At 54.5% G+C, this 18,506-nt stretch overlaps 1 protein-coding gene across 1 annotated transcript; it reads right to left on the bottom strand.

Moving 5' to 3' along the window:
- Positions 1–470: 470 nt before the first annotated feature.
- larp4aa (La ribonucleoprotein 4Aa) lies at positions 471–18,066 on the bottom strand. Its single transcript, XM_085973109.1, has 10 exons — positions 17,855–18,066; positions 16,181–16,291; positions 15,868–15,921; positions 13,754–13,975; positions 8,022–8,125; positions 6,327–6,375; positions 5,854–6,003; positions 5,208–5,347; positions 4,073–4,208; positions 471–1,349 (listed from the first exon to the last, which is right to left on the bottom strand). Exons 1-10 carry the CDS (start codon positions 17,948–17,950, stop codon positions 996–998), a joined length of 1,416 nt encoding a protein of 471 aa, XP_085829235.1. The 5' UTR covers positions 17,951–18,066; the 3' UTR covers positions 471–995.
- Between the last annotated feature and the right edge of the window lie 440 nt (positions 18,067–18,506).

Below are 18,506 nucleotides of genomic sequence, written 5' to 3'. Positions count from 1 at the left end.
ACGCGCGCGCACAGACTGCGCACACACACTCAGCCCGCGCACGCACACACACACTCAGCCCGCGCGCACACAGCCGTGCACACTCAGACTGCGCGCGCACATAGCCGCGCACACACACACCGCACGCGCGCGCACAGAGACAAACATTTCACACGCCCACAGACAGCGCGTTCACGCATTTTGCGCGCACGCACCAACTGCGCGTAAACATTTTGCACGCGCACACATGCACAGACTGCACGCAGACGTTCTGCGCAGCCATTCCGCGCCAGCGTACATCCTGCGCGCATGGACTAACGTGCGCGAGCGCAGACCGAAGCGAGCGAGCGCGCGCCGCACATCAACTACAAGCCAATTCATAAATAGTTCTGCTCTTAACCTGATCGCAACGCGTCTGCGCTTTTTTTTTTGTTAAACCCTTCAAAAATAATTATTAATTCCGCCACCACCCACCCTCCCCTCCCCCCACCCCCGCACTGACCCCTCCTCACCCACCCCGTCTTAAATCTCGGCGAGATTCGAGTGAATCATTCTCGGAGTCAGTGCGCGGAGGTTCCTGATCAATTCTCACCCCCCACCACCATTCTGAATTACAGTCCCTGGGGTGGGGGGACATCCGCCCCCCTCCTCGGCTACCGAAAACATTCACGAGCAAGATGATGCTTAAACGAGCAGCTCCACGCCCTCCCGTCTCTATCCCCGCCTCCCCGCTCCACGGGATTCTTCTGTGGGGTAAAGCCGATTAAAGCTACAGGTCGGGCGAGGCTCCATCGCAGTGCCCTCGTCTTGGGTCAGAGGGAGGTGTTGTTCCTCGGCAGGGGGGTGAGGAACGGGGTGGGGGGGGCGGGGGGAGGATGGGAGGGGGCAGGAGATAGAGAGGGTTCCCCCCTGCTAGGAGGATCCTCTCCGCACATTATTTAATCATTATATATATATATATATACACACATATATAATTTTTTTTCGCCCTCCATGAGTGTCCTTTCCTTTCCGTTTTACTTTGGTGATTTCAGAGGTGCGTTCTGTTCCTTGCCGGAGCGCCGGACCGGTCCGTGAGGCGAGGACGACCTGCGGCTGAACTGTCGGCGCTGCTCCCTCACCTTCCCGGCGCCCAGCCGCGGGCCGGCCGGGGAGGGGACCGATCCCCGGGGTCCGGGCGCCTCCTTCGGCCTCCCGTCCGTCCGCTCCAGCGTCCTGTCGCCAGCTTTCTCCCCTCCGCCGCCGCCGCCGCCGCCGCTCTCCTCCGCCTTGTCTTCCGCTGTGTTGGGGCGAAGCTCCCTCAGGGGCTGCGGGGGTGGGGGCTGGGGTGGCTTCTGGCAAACCTCTGCGTAGCTCAGCTTCCTGGGCTCCTGTACAAAGGGGCGGGGGGGGGTGGGGGAGGGAGAGAAAGCAGGACGTGGGGGTTAGTCCTCGAGCGGGGAGCGTGGCAGAGACAGCGAGCGCGCGGCAGAGACGGCGAGCGCGCGGCAGAGACGGCGAGCGCGCGGCAGAGACAGAGAGACAGAGGGCAAATATTAAACCCGCACTCTGCCAAAAACACTTAAGAACATAATAAATAGGAGCAGGAGTCGGTCATTCCACCCCTCGAGCCTGCTCCGCCATTCAATAAGACCATGGCTGATCTGATCTTGACCTCAACACCACTTCCCCGCCCGCTCCCCATAACCCTCAGCTCCCTTACCTTCCAAATATCTCTGTCTATCTCCGCCTTGAATACATTCAGTGACTCCGCCTCCACAGCTCTCCGGGGTGGAGAATTCCAAAGATTCACTACCCCGAGAGAAGAAATTCCTCCTCATCTCCGTCTTAAAAGGGCGTCCCCTTATTCTGAGACTATGCCCCCGAGTTCTAGATTCCCCCACGAGGGGAAACATCCTCCCTGCATCCACTCTGTCGAGGCCCCCTCAGAATCGTATATGTTTCAATAAGATCCCCTCTCACTCTTCTAAACTCCAATGAGTATAGGCCCAACCTGCTCAACCTTTCGTCATACGTCAACCCCCTTCATCCCAGGAATCAAGCTGGTGAACCTTCTCTGAACTGCCTCCAATGCAATTATATCCTTCCTTAAATAAGGAGACCAAAACTGGTCCAGGTGTGGTCTCACCAGCGCCCTGTACAGCTGCAGCAAGACTTCCCTACTTTTATACTCCACACTCCTTGCAATAAAGGCCAACATTCCATTTGCCTTCCTAATTACTTGCTGTACCTGCGGGCTGACTTTTTGTGTTTCATGTACGAGGACACCCAGATCCCTCTGTACCTCAGCATTTTGTAGTCTTTCTCCATTTAAATAATATTTTGCTTTTCAATTCTTCCTACCAAAGTGGGTAACCTCACATTTTCCCACATTATACTCCATCTGCCAAAATTTTGCCCACTCACTTAACCTACGCCACTACGCTTAAGCAACGCCTCGATTTCAAAATTCTCATCCTTGTTTTCAAATCCCTCCATGGCCTCCTCGCTCCCCCTCCCTATTTCTGTAACCTCCTCCAGCCCCAACAACCCTCCCTATCTCTGTAACCTCCTCCAGCCCCCACAACCCTCCCTATCTCTGTAACCTCCTCCAGCCCCCTACAACCCTCCCTATCTCTGTAACCTCCTCCAGCCCCCTACAACCCTCCCTATCTCTGTAACCTCCTCCAGCCCCCTACAACCCTCCCTATCTCTGTAACCTCCTCCAGCCCCGACAACCCTCCCTATCTCTGTAACCTCCTCCAGCCCCCTGCAACCCTCCCTATCTCTGTAACCTCCTCCAGCCCCCTACAACCCTCCCTATCTCTGTAACCTCCTCCAGCCCCCTACAACCCTCCCTATCTCTGTAACCTCCTCCAGCCCCCTACAACCCTCCCTATCTCTGTAACCTCCTCCAGCCCCTACAACCCTCCCTATCTCTAACCTCCTCCAGCCCCCTACAACCCTCCCTATCTCTGTAACTTCCTCCAGCCCCCTACAACCCTCCCTATCTCTGTAACCTCCTCCAGCCCCCTACAACCCTCCCTAGCTCTGTAACCTCCTCCAGCCCCTACTGCCCTCCCTATCTCTGCAACCTCCTCCAGCCCACTACAACCCTCCCTATCTCTGTAACCTCCTCCAGCCCCTACTGCCCTCCCTATCTCTGTAACCTCCTCCAGCCCCCTGCAACCCTCCCTATCTCTGTAACCTCCTCCAGCCCCGACTGCCCTCCCTATCTCTGTAACCTCCTCCAGCCCCCTGCAACCCTCCCTATCTCTGTAACCTCCTCCAGCCCCTACTGCCCTCCCTATCTCTGTAACCTCCTCCAGCCCCTACTGCCCTCCCTATCTCTGTAACCTCCTCCAGCCCCTACAACCCTCCCTATCTGTAACCTCCTCCAGCCTCTACTGCCCTCCCTATCTCTGTAACCTCCTCCAGCCCTTACAACCCTCCCTATCTCTGTAACCTCCTCCAGCCCCTACTGCCCTCCCTATCTCTGTATCCTCCTCCAGCCCCTACTGCCCTCCCTATCTCTGTAACCTCCTCCAGCCCCTACAACCCTCCCTATCTCTGTAACCTCCTCCAGCCCCTACAACCCTCCCTATCTCTGTAACCTCCTCCAGCCCCCTACAACCCTCCCTATCTCTGTAACCTCCTCCAGCCCCCTACAACCCTCCCTATCTCTGTAACCTCCTCCAGCCCCTACACCCCTCCCTATCTCTGTAACCTCCTCCAGCCCCTACAACCCTCCCTATCTCTGTAACCTCCTCCAGCCCCCTACAACCCTCCCTATCTCTGTAACCTCCTCCAGCCCCGTTCCATTTGCCTTCCTAATCGCTTGCTGTACCTCCAACTTTTTGTGTTTCATGTACGAGGACCCCCCCCAGATATCACTCCTCTCTGGGACTGCTGGGGGAGGGGGAAAAATCCCCATCCCCTTCTCGCCCAATGTCTGCACGCTCAAACCGAGCGGTAGGCACCCGGGGAAGCCGGATCGCTGCCTCGCCCCGCCCGGCCCTAAATGGACGGGCGCTGAGAGACCCTCTCCATCCGATGCTCCAGCCCTCCCCCACACCGGATTCCGCGCCACGACACCCCCCCGGCCGATACTTACGGAGATCGGGGCGACGCTCGTCCTCGCCGGTTTAGCAGCATCCGTCGTTACCGGGGGCGGGGAAGCAGGGTTCGTAGTGCGAGTTTCTCTCTGTGCGACGTTCTCCGGGGGCGTCTGCTCTGACGTCTGCGGGCTGCTGGCGGGGGTGGGGAAGGAGGGAGAGACAGAGGGAGGAAAGAGAGAAAAAAAAAAATTGTTGCATTTCTCAAGCGCCTTTCACCGCCTCGGGACGTCCCAAAGCGCTTGACATTGAGGTGAGGTCGCTGTTATAATGTAGGAAACGCGGCAGCCAATTTGCGCACAGCAAGCTCCCGCAAACAAGCAACGTGATAAATCACAGCGGTCGCCTGAACGTGTGCCGTCGCTCGATGGGATACCGCGCAGCATACTGCCCCTCCGACAGTGCGGCGCTCCCTCAGTACCGTCCCTCCGACAGTGCGGTGCTCCCTCCGTACTGCCCCTCCGACAGTGCGGCGCTCCCTCAGTACCGTCCCTCCGACAGAGCGGCGCTCCCTCAGTACCGTCCCTCCGACAGTGCGGCGCTCCCTCAGTACCGCCCCTCCGACAGTGCGGCGCTCCCTCAGTACTGCCCCTCCGACAGTGCGGCGCTCCCTCTGTACTGCCCCTCCGACAGTGCGGCGCTCCCTCAGTACTGCTCCTCCGACAGTGCGGCGCTCCCTCAGTACTGCCCCTCCGACAGTGCGGCGCTTCCTCAGTACTGACCCTCCGACAGTGCGGCGCTCCCTCAGTACTGCCCCTCCGACAGAGCGGTGCTCCCTCAGTACCGTCCCTCCGACAGTGCGGCGCTCCCTCAGTACTGCCCCTCCGACAGTGCGGCGCTTCCTCAGTACTGACCCTCCGACAGTGCGGCGCTCCCTCAGTACTGCCCCTCCGACAGTGCGGAGCTCCCTCAGTACTGCCCCTCCGACAGTGCGGCGCTCCCTCAGTACTGCCCCTCCGACAGTGCGGCGCTCCCTCAGTACTGGCACTGGGGAGGGTCGGCCTGGATTATGGGGCTCGAGTCTCTGGAGTGGGGGCCCAACCCACGACCTTCTGACTCCGAGGCGAGAGAGCTACCCACAGGAGTCCTGGTCGGTCCCGCACCCCGCCCCTGCTGTGTACGCTTTGCTCATACCTCACTGTTGCAGCTGCAGGATCCGGAGGGGTCGTCCAGTGCGCGCATGGCCCAGTAGCCGAGGACGGAGGCGAGGAGTCGTGCGGCACTTCCACTGCGGTTGGGACAGGGGGACTGGTCGGCGGGTCTTTACTCGTCTCCTGGGGGGGAATGATGAAGCTCGTGAGACAGAGAGAGAGAGAGAGACACACACACAGACAGACAGAACGAGGGCGCTGCACAGACAGACAGAGCGAGAGAGCGCCGCGCAGACAGACAGAGAGAGCGCGACACAGAGCGAGAGAGCTCAATGCAGACAGAGAGACAGAGAGAGAGACAGAGAGAGAGACAGAGAGAGAGAGACAGAGAGAGAGAGACAGAGAGAGAGAGACAGAGAGAGAGAGACAGACAGAGGCAGAGAGAGAGGCAGAGAGAGAGACAGAGAGAGAGAGACAGAGAGAGAGACAGAGAGAGAGACAGACAGAGAGACAGACAGAGAGACAGACAGAGAGACAGACAGAGAGAACGAGAGCGCCGCATAGACAGACAGAACGAGGGCGCTGCAGAGCGCGCGCGCCAGAGAGAGAGAGAGAGAGACAGACAGACAGAGAGACAAAGACAGAGAGACAAAGACAGAGAGACAAAGACAGAGAGACAGAGACATTACCTTGTCCTTGCTAATGCCCCGCACCACATCCGACATCCTGTTCTCCAACACAGGCTCTCCCTGTGCGCTCACGATGGCGCCCGGCAGAGGGGGGAAATTCGAGGGCGCCAAGTCCAGCTTTGGTGCCGGGATCTCCGGTGGTGGAGGTCTCTGTGGGAGGAGATGGTTCACCGGTCAGATCGGCATCGACCATCGCGCTCAGAGCCTGTGGGTACAGGTCTGTCACTGTATAACACTGGGGTACAGTACTGGTGGGTACAGGTCTGTCACTGTATAACACTGGGGTACAGTACTGGTGGGTACAGGTCTGTCACTGTATAACACTGGGGTACAGTACTGGTGGGTACAGGTCTGTCACTGTATAACACTGGGATACAGTACTGGTGGGTACAGGTCTGTCACTGTGTAACACTGGGGTACAGTACTGGTGGGTACAGGTCTGTCACTGTGTAACACTGGGGTACAGTACTCACCATGATTCTGTCCTCGTCTCGCCTTCTCCTCCCTCGGTATGCACCACGCCTGGGAGGGGAGGGAACAAAATAAGGTCAGCGACGAGTTCACAAATTCACCGTCCCTTCCGCCCAAACCCCTTACTGTACACTGGTTAGATACAGAGTAAAGCCCCCTCTACACTGTCCCCATCAAACACTCCCAGGACAGGTACAGCACGGATTAGATACAGAGTAAAGCTCCCTCTACACTGTCCCCATCAAACACTCCCAGGACAGGTACAGCACGGATTAGATACAGAGTAAAGCTCCCTCTACACTGTCCCCATCAAACACTCCCAGGACAGGTGCAGCACGGGGTTAGATACAGAGTAAAGCTCCCTCTACACTGTCCCCATCAAACACTCCCAGGACAGGTACAGCACGGATTAGCTACAGAGTAAAGCGCCCTCTACACTGTCGCATCAAAACACTCCCAGGGCAGGTACAGGGGGGGTTGGATAACGGAGGGCAGTTCCCGAGCCGGGGGTCGATAGTGACCTGTGTCCATCGCTCTCACCTTCCCCTGTTGCCGAGGCTTCCATCTGGGCTGCGCTCCGCTCCCGGTGACGGCTCTTTGTAGCTGGAGGCTTGGACTGGGTGCCCCGGGACAACGCGCGGGGTGTGTGGGGCCAGGCCCGTGTCTGACAGCGAGAGGGCTCCGACCGTCAGGGTTCCCTCGGCGGGGCCGCAGCGTAGGTGGGGTTTGCCCTGTTTTGCCCTGTGACCTGCGTATTGGGATGGGTAAAAAAAAAAATTAAAAATCACACATCCGTTAGTTGCGGTCACTCCGCGTCGCAATCTTCCGGGGCCGGACCCGACCCACCACCTTGGCCTCCGCACCCTCCGACCCCTGCTCCGGATCGCCATCCAGTGACTCCTAATTCTCCCCACCGTCTCCGCAAGAAGGAGATCAGAGCCAGTCGCGTTCCCCCGGACCTCCGGCGCCCCTCAGCCTACGCAATCCGCACACCGATTCCAAACGTCTTTCAAAGCGAGTCATTGTCTGATCGACCAGGGCCTGCCTCGCACCTCGGGCTGCAGAATGGGGCGGTGGGGGGGTGCAGCAGGGAGGGGGAGACTCGGAGCATTCGCGGGACCAGCTCCTGATCCTGAAAAGGCCCTCAGATCTCATAATCTTGCGTATCATCGGGCAGGGAGTCCCGGCAGCAGAGGTCTGGGTGGGAATGAAGGAAGGGGGAAAGAGAGAGAGAGACAGAGAGAGAGGAGGGGGAAGAGAGAGAGAGAAAAAGAGAGGGGGAAGAGAGACCCAAACACACTCCACGCGGGCCCCTTCACCCTACAAGCGAAGTATTGATCATCACTGGGCTCCAACATTCAGGGACATCACCTCTGGGACACAAAAGGAGTTTGATTAAAAACTGCTCCCACACATCCCCAGTGATTAAAGCGACACTCACAGACAGGACCAAGAGAGGCGCCCATCAGCCCCGCTGGCTGAGGATCCCCGGGAGTGAGTGAACGGTCAGTGTCTGACCCCGGGAGCGGAGCTGTTGAGGCCGAGGGCGGGCGGGGGCGTTACCGACGGGCGCTGTCCTCCCCATTCCTGCCCTGACCGAGAGCGCAGGTCCTGTACTCCACGGGGTAACCACTCCCGCCCCCGCCTTGCCCCCCAGCGCTGCCCCGCTCCCCCCGCCGGACGGTGGGTGGTCTTACCGGTTTCTGTAGTAGGGGCGGATCAGGTTCTGCGGCGAGGAGTTGGCCTTGTAACCTCCCGCTGCGGAGAAACCGTTCACGAAGCCACTGTTGGGGAACGGAGCCTGCGGAGATTGACAAACGATCAACAACACGGGTCAGAACAAGCTCCCCGCTCACAGCGAGCGCGAGGAGAGTTAGTGTGAGAGAGAGAGAGAAAGAAACTGTTGTGTATGTACCTTTAAGAGAGAACTGCTTTTATACTGTAGTACCGGCAGTGACCACACCTGTATATAAAGCCGTAGCAGGCTTCTGTACTTTCAGTTCCAGCATACCCTCTGTTCAGTAAACACCTGTTATTACCGTTCTCCTGCAGTCCGTGTGTTATTGATACGCGGACACTACAGTGGCGACGAGCAGGTTCGAACTCACCTGCAGTACTGCATCATCTCACGGGGATCCATCCCTGAAAAGAACGCCCAGTGATCCATCGGAGTTCAGTGAATCGCAGGGGAAGCTGTGGAGAGCTGGGCTTGGCTCCCCAGTCAAGGTGTTCCAGCAAATCGTGCTGGTAGCAGGTAGTGCGCTGACCCTTCCGGACTGCGGCGGGCATGAGCTCGATCGAGTGGCTCTGCAAGGGGGTCGTGCAGCGTCGTCAGGAAGGAAAAGAGAGAGAGAGAGAGGGTGGAGCGCACAGGGCGCGGTTGGTGCTCAAGAGCCGGGCAGCGTTAGAGAAAATAAAAGAGGGGAAGGAAAAGAGACGCGCAGTGGACAGCGTCGAAGAAGAATAAAACTAAGGAATTTAACTAACAAAAGAAAGAGAGATGCGCCGAAGCCGTGGGGCGCCGCCATTACTATTTAGAATGCTAGGAGCAGCATTGGCAGCAAGGGGAAGAAGGGAAAGCGTGGGAGGCGCCATTTTATTCCATTGGGGAAGAAGGAAAAGCGCGGGAGGCGCCATTTTAAACCACCCAAGATGCCGAAGAGTGGCAGTATCACTGCTTTTGACAACGAAATAGAAGACTGGACCACGTATGTGGAAAGAATTGAAGTGTACTGCAAGGCAAATGGGGTGGCCGATGAAAAGGCGGCGTCGGTATGATTAAATTTGATGGGCGCGGGAACGTACGGCCTATTGCGGAATTTAATTACCCCAGCTAAACCAATGGAGAAAAGCTTTGAAGAGATTGTCAATATCTTACAGGAACATCTAAACCCTACACTGATAGCAGAAAGATTCAAGTTCCATAAAAGAAACCAGCACAAAGATGAGAGTAATGCTGACTATCTTACGGAACTACGCAAGTTATCGAAGCACTGCCAGTTCGGAGCAGGACTGGCAGACACCTTAAGGGATAAGTTTGTCTGCGGGCTCCAGAGTGAAGGAACCCAGAAACGACTACTTTCGGAAAAGGACCTTACGCTAGAAAAGGCTTTCAGCGTGGCAGTATCCTACGAAGCAGCAGCACTGGGAGCTGCGGAAATACAACAGAAACCGCAAGAATATAGCACCAACGAAATGGCATATGGAGCAGAAAAATGCTATTGCTGCGGCAGAACAACCCATGACCAGAAGGACTGCTGGTTTAAGGACAAAGTATGCAGGCAATGTGGAAAAGTGGGACACATAGCACAAGTCTGCAGGTCGGGAAAGAAAACCAACACTAAAAGAACTAAGGAAAAGTACAAGAAAGTAAAAAAAAATGACAGACAGTAGTTCAGAAGATCAGGAGAGTGATAATGACTCCGGGAGCAGGAGACTAAGTTGTCTAAAGTTACACAACGTGATCGCAAAGGAGGATCACCGAACCATTTGGGTCACCCTCATGATAGCAGGGTCCCAAGTAAAGATGGAATTGGACACAGGATCAGCCCCAACAGTCATGAATCGACAAGACTATGAGTGGCTATTCTCATACATACCCTTGAAGGACACGTCCATTGTATTGAAGACATATACGGGGCAAAAAGTCTACCCCAGAGGAAAAATAAGGGTGCCCGTTAAATACAACGGCAAGGAAACACAGAAACTGTATCTATATATACTACCAGATGGAGGACCACCATTATTGGGACGTGAATGGATCCGAAAAATACAATTGGATTGGCATTCCATTCAGGCGTTAACTGTGGCTGACAAAAAGGATGACGACGTCACACCTGGACGACTGTCAAAAATTCTAACTGACGCGAAAGAGGTGTTCCAGCAAGGACTTGGGACTCTAAAAGGAGTAACGGCAATGATAAAAATTGAAGATAACGCAAACCCCAAATTTTTTTTAAGGCCAGACTGGTACCGTACGCGATCCGCCCAGCCGTCGAAGCAGAGCTGGAGAGTCTGGAGCGTTCGGGTGTGCCGTCCAAGGTGGACTGGAGCGAGTGGGCCACATCCATCATTTCTGTAATGAAGAAATCATTGAGCAGCACGCCTGGGGAGCCGAAGAAGGTTCGCATCTGTGGGGACTTCAAGGTGACTGTGAACCCAGTCCTGCACACAGTACAATATCCACTTCCGCGGATCGAAGATATTTTCGCCTCACTATCTGGAGGGAAACGCTTTACGAAGATTGATCTGGCCCAAGCATATCTACAAATGGAGGTAGAAGAAGCATCTAGAAAATACCTCACGATAAACACACAAAGGTCTTTACCAGTACAACCGACTGGTATTCGGGGTAGCATCAGCTCCGGCTATTTGGCAGAGGGCGATGGAACAAGTCCTGCAAGGGATCCCGGGGACCCAGTGTTATTTGGACAACATCCTGGTTACGGGCAAAAATGACAGTGAACACCTTGCCAACCTGGAGCAGGTGCTCACTAGATTACAAGAATATGGGCTACGAGCCAACTGCCCCAAATGCAAGTTTTTCAGGAAACAAATCTTGTATTGTGGCCACATGATTGATGAAGAGGGGTTACATAAGTCCCCAGACAAGATTGAGGCAGTAGTCAAGGCTCCAGCACCAGAAAATGTGTCGCAACTGAGGTCGTTCCTCGGGTTGGTGAACTACTACCATAAGTTCTTGCCAAATTTATCTACAATTCTGCACCCACTGAATGCCCTGCTGCAAACTGGAGTAGCATGGAAATGGAGTGATGAGTGTAAGCGTGCCTTTCAGAAATGTAAATGCCTAATCACTTCAAAAGAAGTATTGGCCCACTACAATCCAACGCTACCAATTCAGTTGGCATGTGATGCGTCTCCCTACGGCATTGGAGCGGTGCTGTCACACAAATTGCTTGATGGTTCAGAGAGGCCAATAGCCTTTGCGTCGCGCTCGTTAACCTCAGCCGAGCGTAACTACGCCCAGATTGACAGGGAGGCCCTCAGCCTGGTGTGGGGGGTGAAGAAGTTCAATCACTATCTGCACGGGCAGAAATTCACTCTACTGACTGATCACCAGCCTCTTGTCTCCATTTTTAACCCAAAGAAGGGCGTTCCGGTGATGACGGCGCAATGGCTGCAAAGATGGTCCCTTTTTCTAGGGGCACATCAATACGACAGAATACAAGGGTACGAAACAGCATGGAAACGCTGATGGGCTGTCGCGCCTGCCGTTACCTACGGTGGAGGAAGCACCTGCAGTGGACCCTGTTGAGATATTCCATTCGACCATAGTCAAATGTCTACCTGTTACAAACTCAAGTATAGAGAAGGAAACCCGAAATGACCCGACACACTCTCAGGTCTATGATTTGACGGTGAAGGGATGGCCAGCACATGGCGACTCACTGTTGCCAGCATTCTCGCCAAGGAGAGAACAGTTGTCAGTGTGCCGGGGGACCTTGATGTGTGGATCCCGAGTGGTAATTCCACCCAAGTTGAGAGATAGAGTGCTCAATGAGCTTCATGAGGATCATCTGGGAGGGGTAAAAATGAAGAGCCTAGCCAGGGCGTTTGTGTGGTGGCCGGGAATTGATAAAGAAATCGAGGATATGACCAAGAGATGCACAGGATGCCAGAAAGTCCAAAACGCTCCACCACAGGCCCCGCTACACCCATGGGAGTGGCCCTCATCTCCATGGCAACGGGTACACATTGATTTTGCTGGTCCATTTATGGACTCAATGTTTTTAATTGCCGTGGATGCACATTCGAAATGGCCAGGGTCATCAAAATGTCCTCCACCACCACGGAGAAAACTATTGCAGTCCTACGGACCATCTTCGCCAGGAATGGCTTGCCAGAACAGATTTGCTCCGACAATGGACCACAGTTTGTGTCCGAGGATTTCCGGAGGTTTTTGAGGAATAATGGGGTAAAACATTACACATCTGCCCCATATCATCCAGCCACAAATGGATTGGCTGAGAGGTTTGTTCAGACCTTTAAAAAAGCAATAAAGGCGATGTAAAACGACAACATACCACTACAACACAAGGTGGATAATTTCTTGTTTGCTTACCGGAATGCGACACATGCAGTCACCAACCAAGCTCCAGCCATAATGTTCTTTAACCGAAGGTTAAGATGTCGCCTGGATTTGCTCAAACCAAACATAAGACGAGATGTTGAGGATAAGCAATTCCAGCACATCAATGAGAAGCCAACCAAGAGCTTCAAGATAGGGCAACCAGTCTTGGCCCGCGACTACCGAACAGAAAAATGGCAGCCAGGAACGATATGCACACAGCAGGGACCACTAATGTACACAGTGGACGTTGGAGAGAGCATCGTGAGACGCCATGCTGACCAGATTCTAGAGTCACAGGAACAAGTCAAACCCATACCACGAGCATGCGCACCTGGTGATGAACCCGAAGTACAGATTGCGTCTACCTCAGAATCAGTGGTATTGGAAGCTGACGAACCAACCAATGACAATGAGCCAGAATCGACTCCGCCGCAAGAACAGGATACTCGAGAAAGGCGCTATCCAGACAGGATCAGGAAGCCTCCTCAAAGACCGAATTTATAAATATTACTTCAGTTGATGTATATAGTACAGAGAAAATTGTAATTCTAATTAGTTATTATTTAATTGTTAAATGAATGTTATGTACTGTTTATCTAAAAGGGGAGGAATTGTTGTGTATGTACCTTTAAGAGAGAACTGCTTTTATATTGTAGTACCGGCAGTGACCACACCTGTATATAAAGCCGTAGCAGGCTTCTGTACTTTCAGTTCCAGCATACCCTCTGTTCAGTAAACACCTGTTATTACCGTTCTCCTGCAGTCCGTGTGTTATTGATACGCGGACACTACAGACACAAAGAAATAGAGAGAGACAGAGAGAGAGACACACACACACACACACAGAGAAACAGAGACAGAGAGACATGCCTGCCCTGGGAGTGTTTGATGGGGACAGTGTAGAGGGAGCTTTACTCTGTATCTGACCCCTGCTGTACCTGCCCTGGGAGTGTTTGATGGGGACAGTGTAGAGGGAGCTTTACTCTGTATCTAACCCGTGCTGTACCTGCCCTGGGAGTGTTTGATGGGGACAGTGTAGAGGGAGCTTTACTCTGTATCTAACCCGTGCTGTACCTGCCCTGGGAGTGTTTGATGGGACAGTGTAGAGGGAGCTTTACTCTGTATCTAACCCGTGCTGTTCCTGCCCTGGGAGTGTTTGATGGGGACAGTGTAGAGGGAGCTTTACTCTGTATCTAACCCGTGCTGTACCTGCCCTGGGAGTGTTTGATGGGGACAGTGTAGAGGGAGCTTTACTCTGTATCTAACCCTGTGCTGTACCTGCCCTGGGAGTGTTTAATGGGACAGTGTAGAGAGAACTTTACTTGGACTGGACCTTACCAGGGGAGTCTCGAAGTATGGCTGGCTGGTTGACCAGGCTGGTGGGAGAATGCTGTAGAGGGGGTACTGCTGCTGAGCACTGAATACCGGCTGCATGAAGAGCGGGGAGGCGTACTGTTGCTGCGTCTGGGGCTGCTGGGGGTACAGGTTGGAGTCCAGCACCCTGTACCCATTCTTGGGGAAGAACGTGTTGATGGCAATGGGCTTTGCCTTGATCCTGGCCTGCAAGGAGGAGACACCACACAACAGAACACATCAGGATGGTCAAGGGTCAGACGCTCACCTATCACCACCCAGCCACTGGAACACAACACCCAACATTAACCCCAATCCCATAAACATCTCCAACAGGAACCCCAATCACATAAAACATCACCAACATTAACCCCAATCCCCTCAACATCACCAACAGGAACCCCAATCCCATCAACATCTCCAACAGGAACCCCAATCACATAAAACATCACCAACATTAACCCCAATCCCCTCAACATCACCAACAGGAACCCCAATCCCATCAACATCACCAACAGGAACCCCAATCCCATCAACATCACCAACAGGAACCCCAATCCCATCAACATCACCAACAGGAACCCCAATCCCATCAACATCACCAACAGGAACCCCAACCCCATCAACATCACCAACAGGAACCGCAATCCCAGAGGGCAAGGTATTGACTTGGATAGAGAACTGGTTGGCGGACAGAAAGCAAAGAGTTGGAATAAACGGGTCGTTTTCCGAGTGGCAGGCAGTGACTAGTGGGGTACCGCAAGGATCGGTCCTAGGACCCCAGCTGTTCACAATATATATTAATGACCTGGACGAGGGAATTGGATGTAATATCTTCAAATTTGCAGATGACACAAAGCTGGGTGGGAGGGTATGCTGTGAGGAGGATGTCGTGAAACTCCAGTACGATTTGGACAGATTGAGTGATTGGGCAGAAACATGGCAAATGCACTATAATGTGGATAAATGTGAGGTTATCCACTTTGGTGGCAAAAACAGGAAGGCAGATTATTATTGAATGGCAATAGATTGGGAAAAGGGGAAGTGCAAAGAGACCTGGGTGTTCTTGTGCACCAGTTGCTGAAGGTAAGCATGCAGGTGCAGCAGGCGGTTAAGAAGGCAAATGGTATGTTGGCCTTCGTAGCAAGAGGGTTCGAATACAGGAACAAGGATGTCTTGCTACAGTTGTACAGGGCCTTGGTGAGACCACACCTTGAGTATTGTGTGCAGTTTTGGTCGCCTTACCGGAGGAAGGACGTTCTTGCCATGTAAGGAGTGCAGCGAAGATTCACCAGGCTGATACCTGGGATGGCAGGAATGACGTATGAGGAGAGATTGTGTCGATTGGGCTTATACTCACTGGAGTTTAGAAGATTGAGAGGGGATCTCATCGAAACCTATAAAATTCTGTCAGGCCTGGACAGACTAGATGCAGGAAGGATGTTTATGATGGCCAGGGAGTCCAGAACCAGGGGTCATAGTCTAAGGATAAGGGGTAAGCCATTTAGGACTGAAATGAGGAGGAATTTCTTCACCCAGAGAGTGGTGAACCTGTGGAATTCTCTGCCACAGAGGGCAGTGGAGGCCAGTTCATTAAATATATTCAAAAAGAGTTGGATATATTTCTTAAGGCTAAAGGGATCAAGGGATATGGGGAGAAGGCAGGGACAGGATACTGAATTTGGATGATCAGCCATGATCTCATTGAATGGCGGAGCAGGCTCGAAGGGCTGAATGGCCTACTCCTGCTCCTACCTTCTATGTTTCTATGTAACATCACCAACAGGAACCCCAATCCCATCAACATCACCAACAGGAACCCCAATCCCCATCAACATCACCAACAGGAACCCCAATCCCCATCAACATCACCAACAGGAACCCCAACCCCATCAACATCACCAACAGGAACCCCAATCCCATCAACATCACCAACAGGAACCCCAATCCCCATCAACATCGCCAACAGGAACCCCAATCCCATCAACATCACCAACAGGAACCCCAATCCCCTTAACATCTCCCCCAACGGGAACCCAATCCCATTAGCAGGTTTGACCCCAACACCCGCAGTGGGAATGGGCCTGTGAGATACTCACCAGTATCGGTTTCCCCATGAAAGTCTTGACCTCTTCGCGTAAATATCTGAACGCCTGTTTTAAGAGGGAGGGAAGAGAGAGAGGGTCAGGTTTACACACACAGAACGTCGCGGGGTGGTGTGTCCACCTCCCGGGGACCTCCCAGATCCCAACTCTGCCTCCTGCACGCAGACAGCGAGCTAGCCGGTCTGCGGCAACCGGACGAGAGCGAAGCGGAGGAGGATGATCAGCGACAGCCGGGAGTGAGGGGGGGGGTGGTGAGGTCAGCCACGGCTGCGAGTGCGGGCGGTTCGGAGCCCCGAGGTCCACCTACCTGCTGAGCGTCGCTGTCGGACTGGAAGGTGATGTACCAATTGTTGTTGTGGGCGAACTCACAGCTGATGACCGGCGGGCAGCCCTCACTCCTGAACAGAGCCTGGACATCCTGCCAACAAGATGGGAAAGTTCAAGCATTCTGGCCGCACGCTGAGGGCGGTAAATCCCACCCCCCGGCCCTCCAGCCACACGTCAGATAGAGACCGCTCCCCCTTTCATAGTTCAATCCTGCCCATCTCAGTATGATTTGGACAGGTTGGGTGATTGGGCAGCTGCATGGCAGATGCAATATAACGTGGATAAATGCGAGGTTATCCACCTTGGTGGCAAAAACAGGAAGGCAGATTATTATCTGAACGGCAATAGATTGGGAGAAGGGGAAGTGCAACGAGACCTGGGTGTCCTTGTGCACCAGTCGCTGAAGGTAAGCATGCAGGTGCAGCAGGCGGTTAAGGCGGCGGATTAGAGTACAGGAACAAGGATGTCTTGCTGCAGTTGGACAGGGCCTTGGTGAGACCACACCTTGAGTATTGTGTGCAGTTTTGGTCGCCTTATCTGAGGAAGGATGTTCTTGCCATGGAGGGAGTGCAGCGAAGATTCACCAGGCTGATACCTGGGATGGCAGGAATGACGTATGAGGAGAGATTGGGTCGATTAGGCTTACACTCGCTGGAGTTTAGAAGAATGAGAGGGGATCTCATTGAAACTTATAAAATTCTAACAGGACTCGACAGACTAGATGCAGGAAGGATGTTCCCGATGGCGGGGGAGTCCAGAACCAGGGGTCACAGTCTAAGGATAAGGGGTAAGCCATTTAGGACTGAGATGAGGAGGAATTTCTTCACCCAGAGAGTGGTGAACCTGTGGAATTCTCTACCACACAAGGCAGTTGAGGCCAATTCATTAAATATATTCAAGAAGGAGTTGGATATATTTCTTAAGGCTAAAGGGATCAAGGGATATGGGGAGAAGGCAGGGACAGGGTACTGAATTTGGATGATCAGCCATGATCTCATTGAATGGTGGAGCAGGCTCGAGGGGCCGAATGGCCTACTCCTGCTCCTATCTTCTATGTTTCTATCTCGGCCCCAACTCCCCGGCCCCAACTCCCCGGCCCCAACACTCCCCGCCCAATCCCCAGCCCAAACTCCCCAGCCCCATCTCCCCGCCCAATCCCCAGCCCCAACTCCCCGCCCAATCCCCAGCCGCAACTCCCCGCCCAATCCCCAGCCCCAACTCCCCGCCCAATCCCCAGCCGCAACTCCCCGCCCAATCCCCAGCCCCAACTCCCCGCCCAATCCCCAGCCCCATCTCCCCGCCCAATCCCCAGCCCCAACTCCCCAGGCCCAATCCCCAGCCCCAACTCCCCGCCCAATCCCCAGCCCCAACTCCCCGCCCAATCCCCAGCCCCATCTCCCCGCCCAATCCCCAGCCCCAACTCCCCAGGCCCAATCCCCAGCCCCAACTCCCCGCCCAATCCCCAGCACCCCCACACCAACCCGCGATCTCCACCGCCTAAAAGGACGAGGGCAGCAGGCGCTTGGGAAGACCACCGCCATCTCCAGGCTCCTCTCCGAGTGTCCCAGACCCCCATTTGGGAAAAAACCAGCCGTTCCCTCCCCGTCACCGGGTCAAACTCCCGGGACCGACAGCACCCGTGCCTCCGCCTTACCTCCACCGGAGTGGCCTCGGGGATTTCCCGCAGGATGATGATGCACCTCTTGTGGTTCGGCCGGGCTTTCTCCCCTTTCTCATCCACTTGCACCATCGGCGAAGCTGGAGAGGGAGAGAGAGAGAGAAGAGATGGGGAGATACGATGGAAAGAGCGTCGGCGTCAGCGCTGGGGGAGGGGGGGCGAGGGCGAGTTCGCGATCAGCGGGAGATTCAGCGAGATTTTGCCAGTCTCCCGGCCACGTCCCGAAACGCTTCACGTGCAGACCGTTTTGCGCACAGCAAGGTCCCGCCATCAGAGGCGAGGTGAATGAACGACCGGTTAATCAGTTTTGGTCGGGGTGGGGGGTGGGGGGTGGGGAGAGGTATACTCGGGGAGAACTCCCCCTGATCTTCTTCCATTAGTGGCCTTGGGATCTTTTACGTTCACGAGGGGGCAGTCACAGGCCTTGGTTTGGTGTCTCATCCGAAAGACGGCACCTCAGACACTGCAGCACTCCCTCAGTCCTGATACCATGGGGACAGTGTAGAGGGAGCTTTACTCTGTATCTAACCCGTGCTGTACCTGCCCTGGGAGTATTTGATGGGACAGTGTAGAGGGAGCTTTACTCTGTATCTAACCCGTGCTGTACCTGCCCTGGGAGTGTTTGATG

This window comes from Somniosus microcephalus, chromosome 33 (assembly GCF_052327205.1).
Source record: "Somniosus microcephalus isolate GS21.2 chromosome 33, FLI_Smic_1.0, whole genome shotgun sequence".
In the NCBI taxonomy this organism is placed as follows: domain Eukaryota; kingdom Metazoa; phylum Chordata; class Chondrichthyes; order Squaliformes; family Somniosidae; genus Somniosus; species Somniosus microcephalus.
This window is presented reverse-complemented; position numbering and strand designations above follow the sequence as displayed.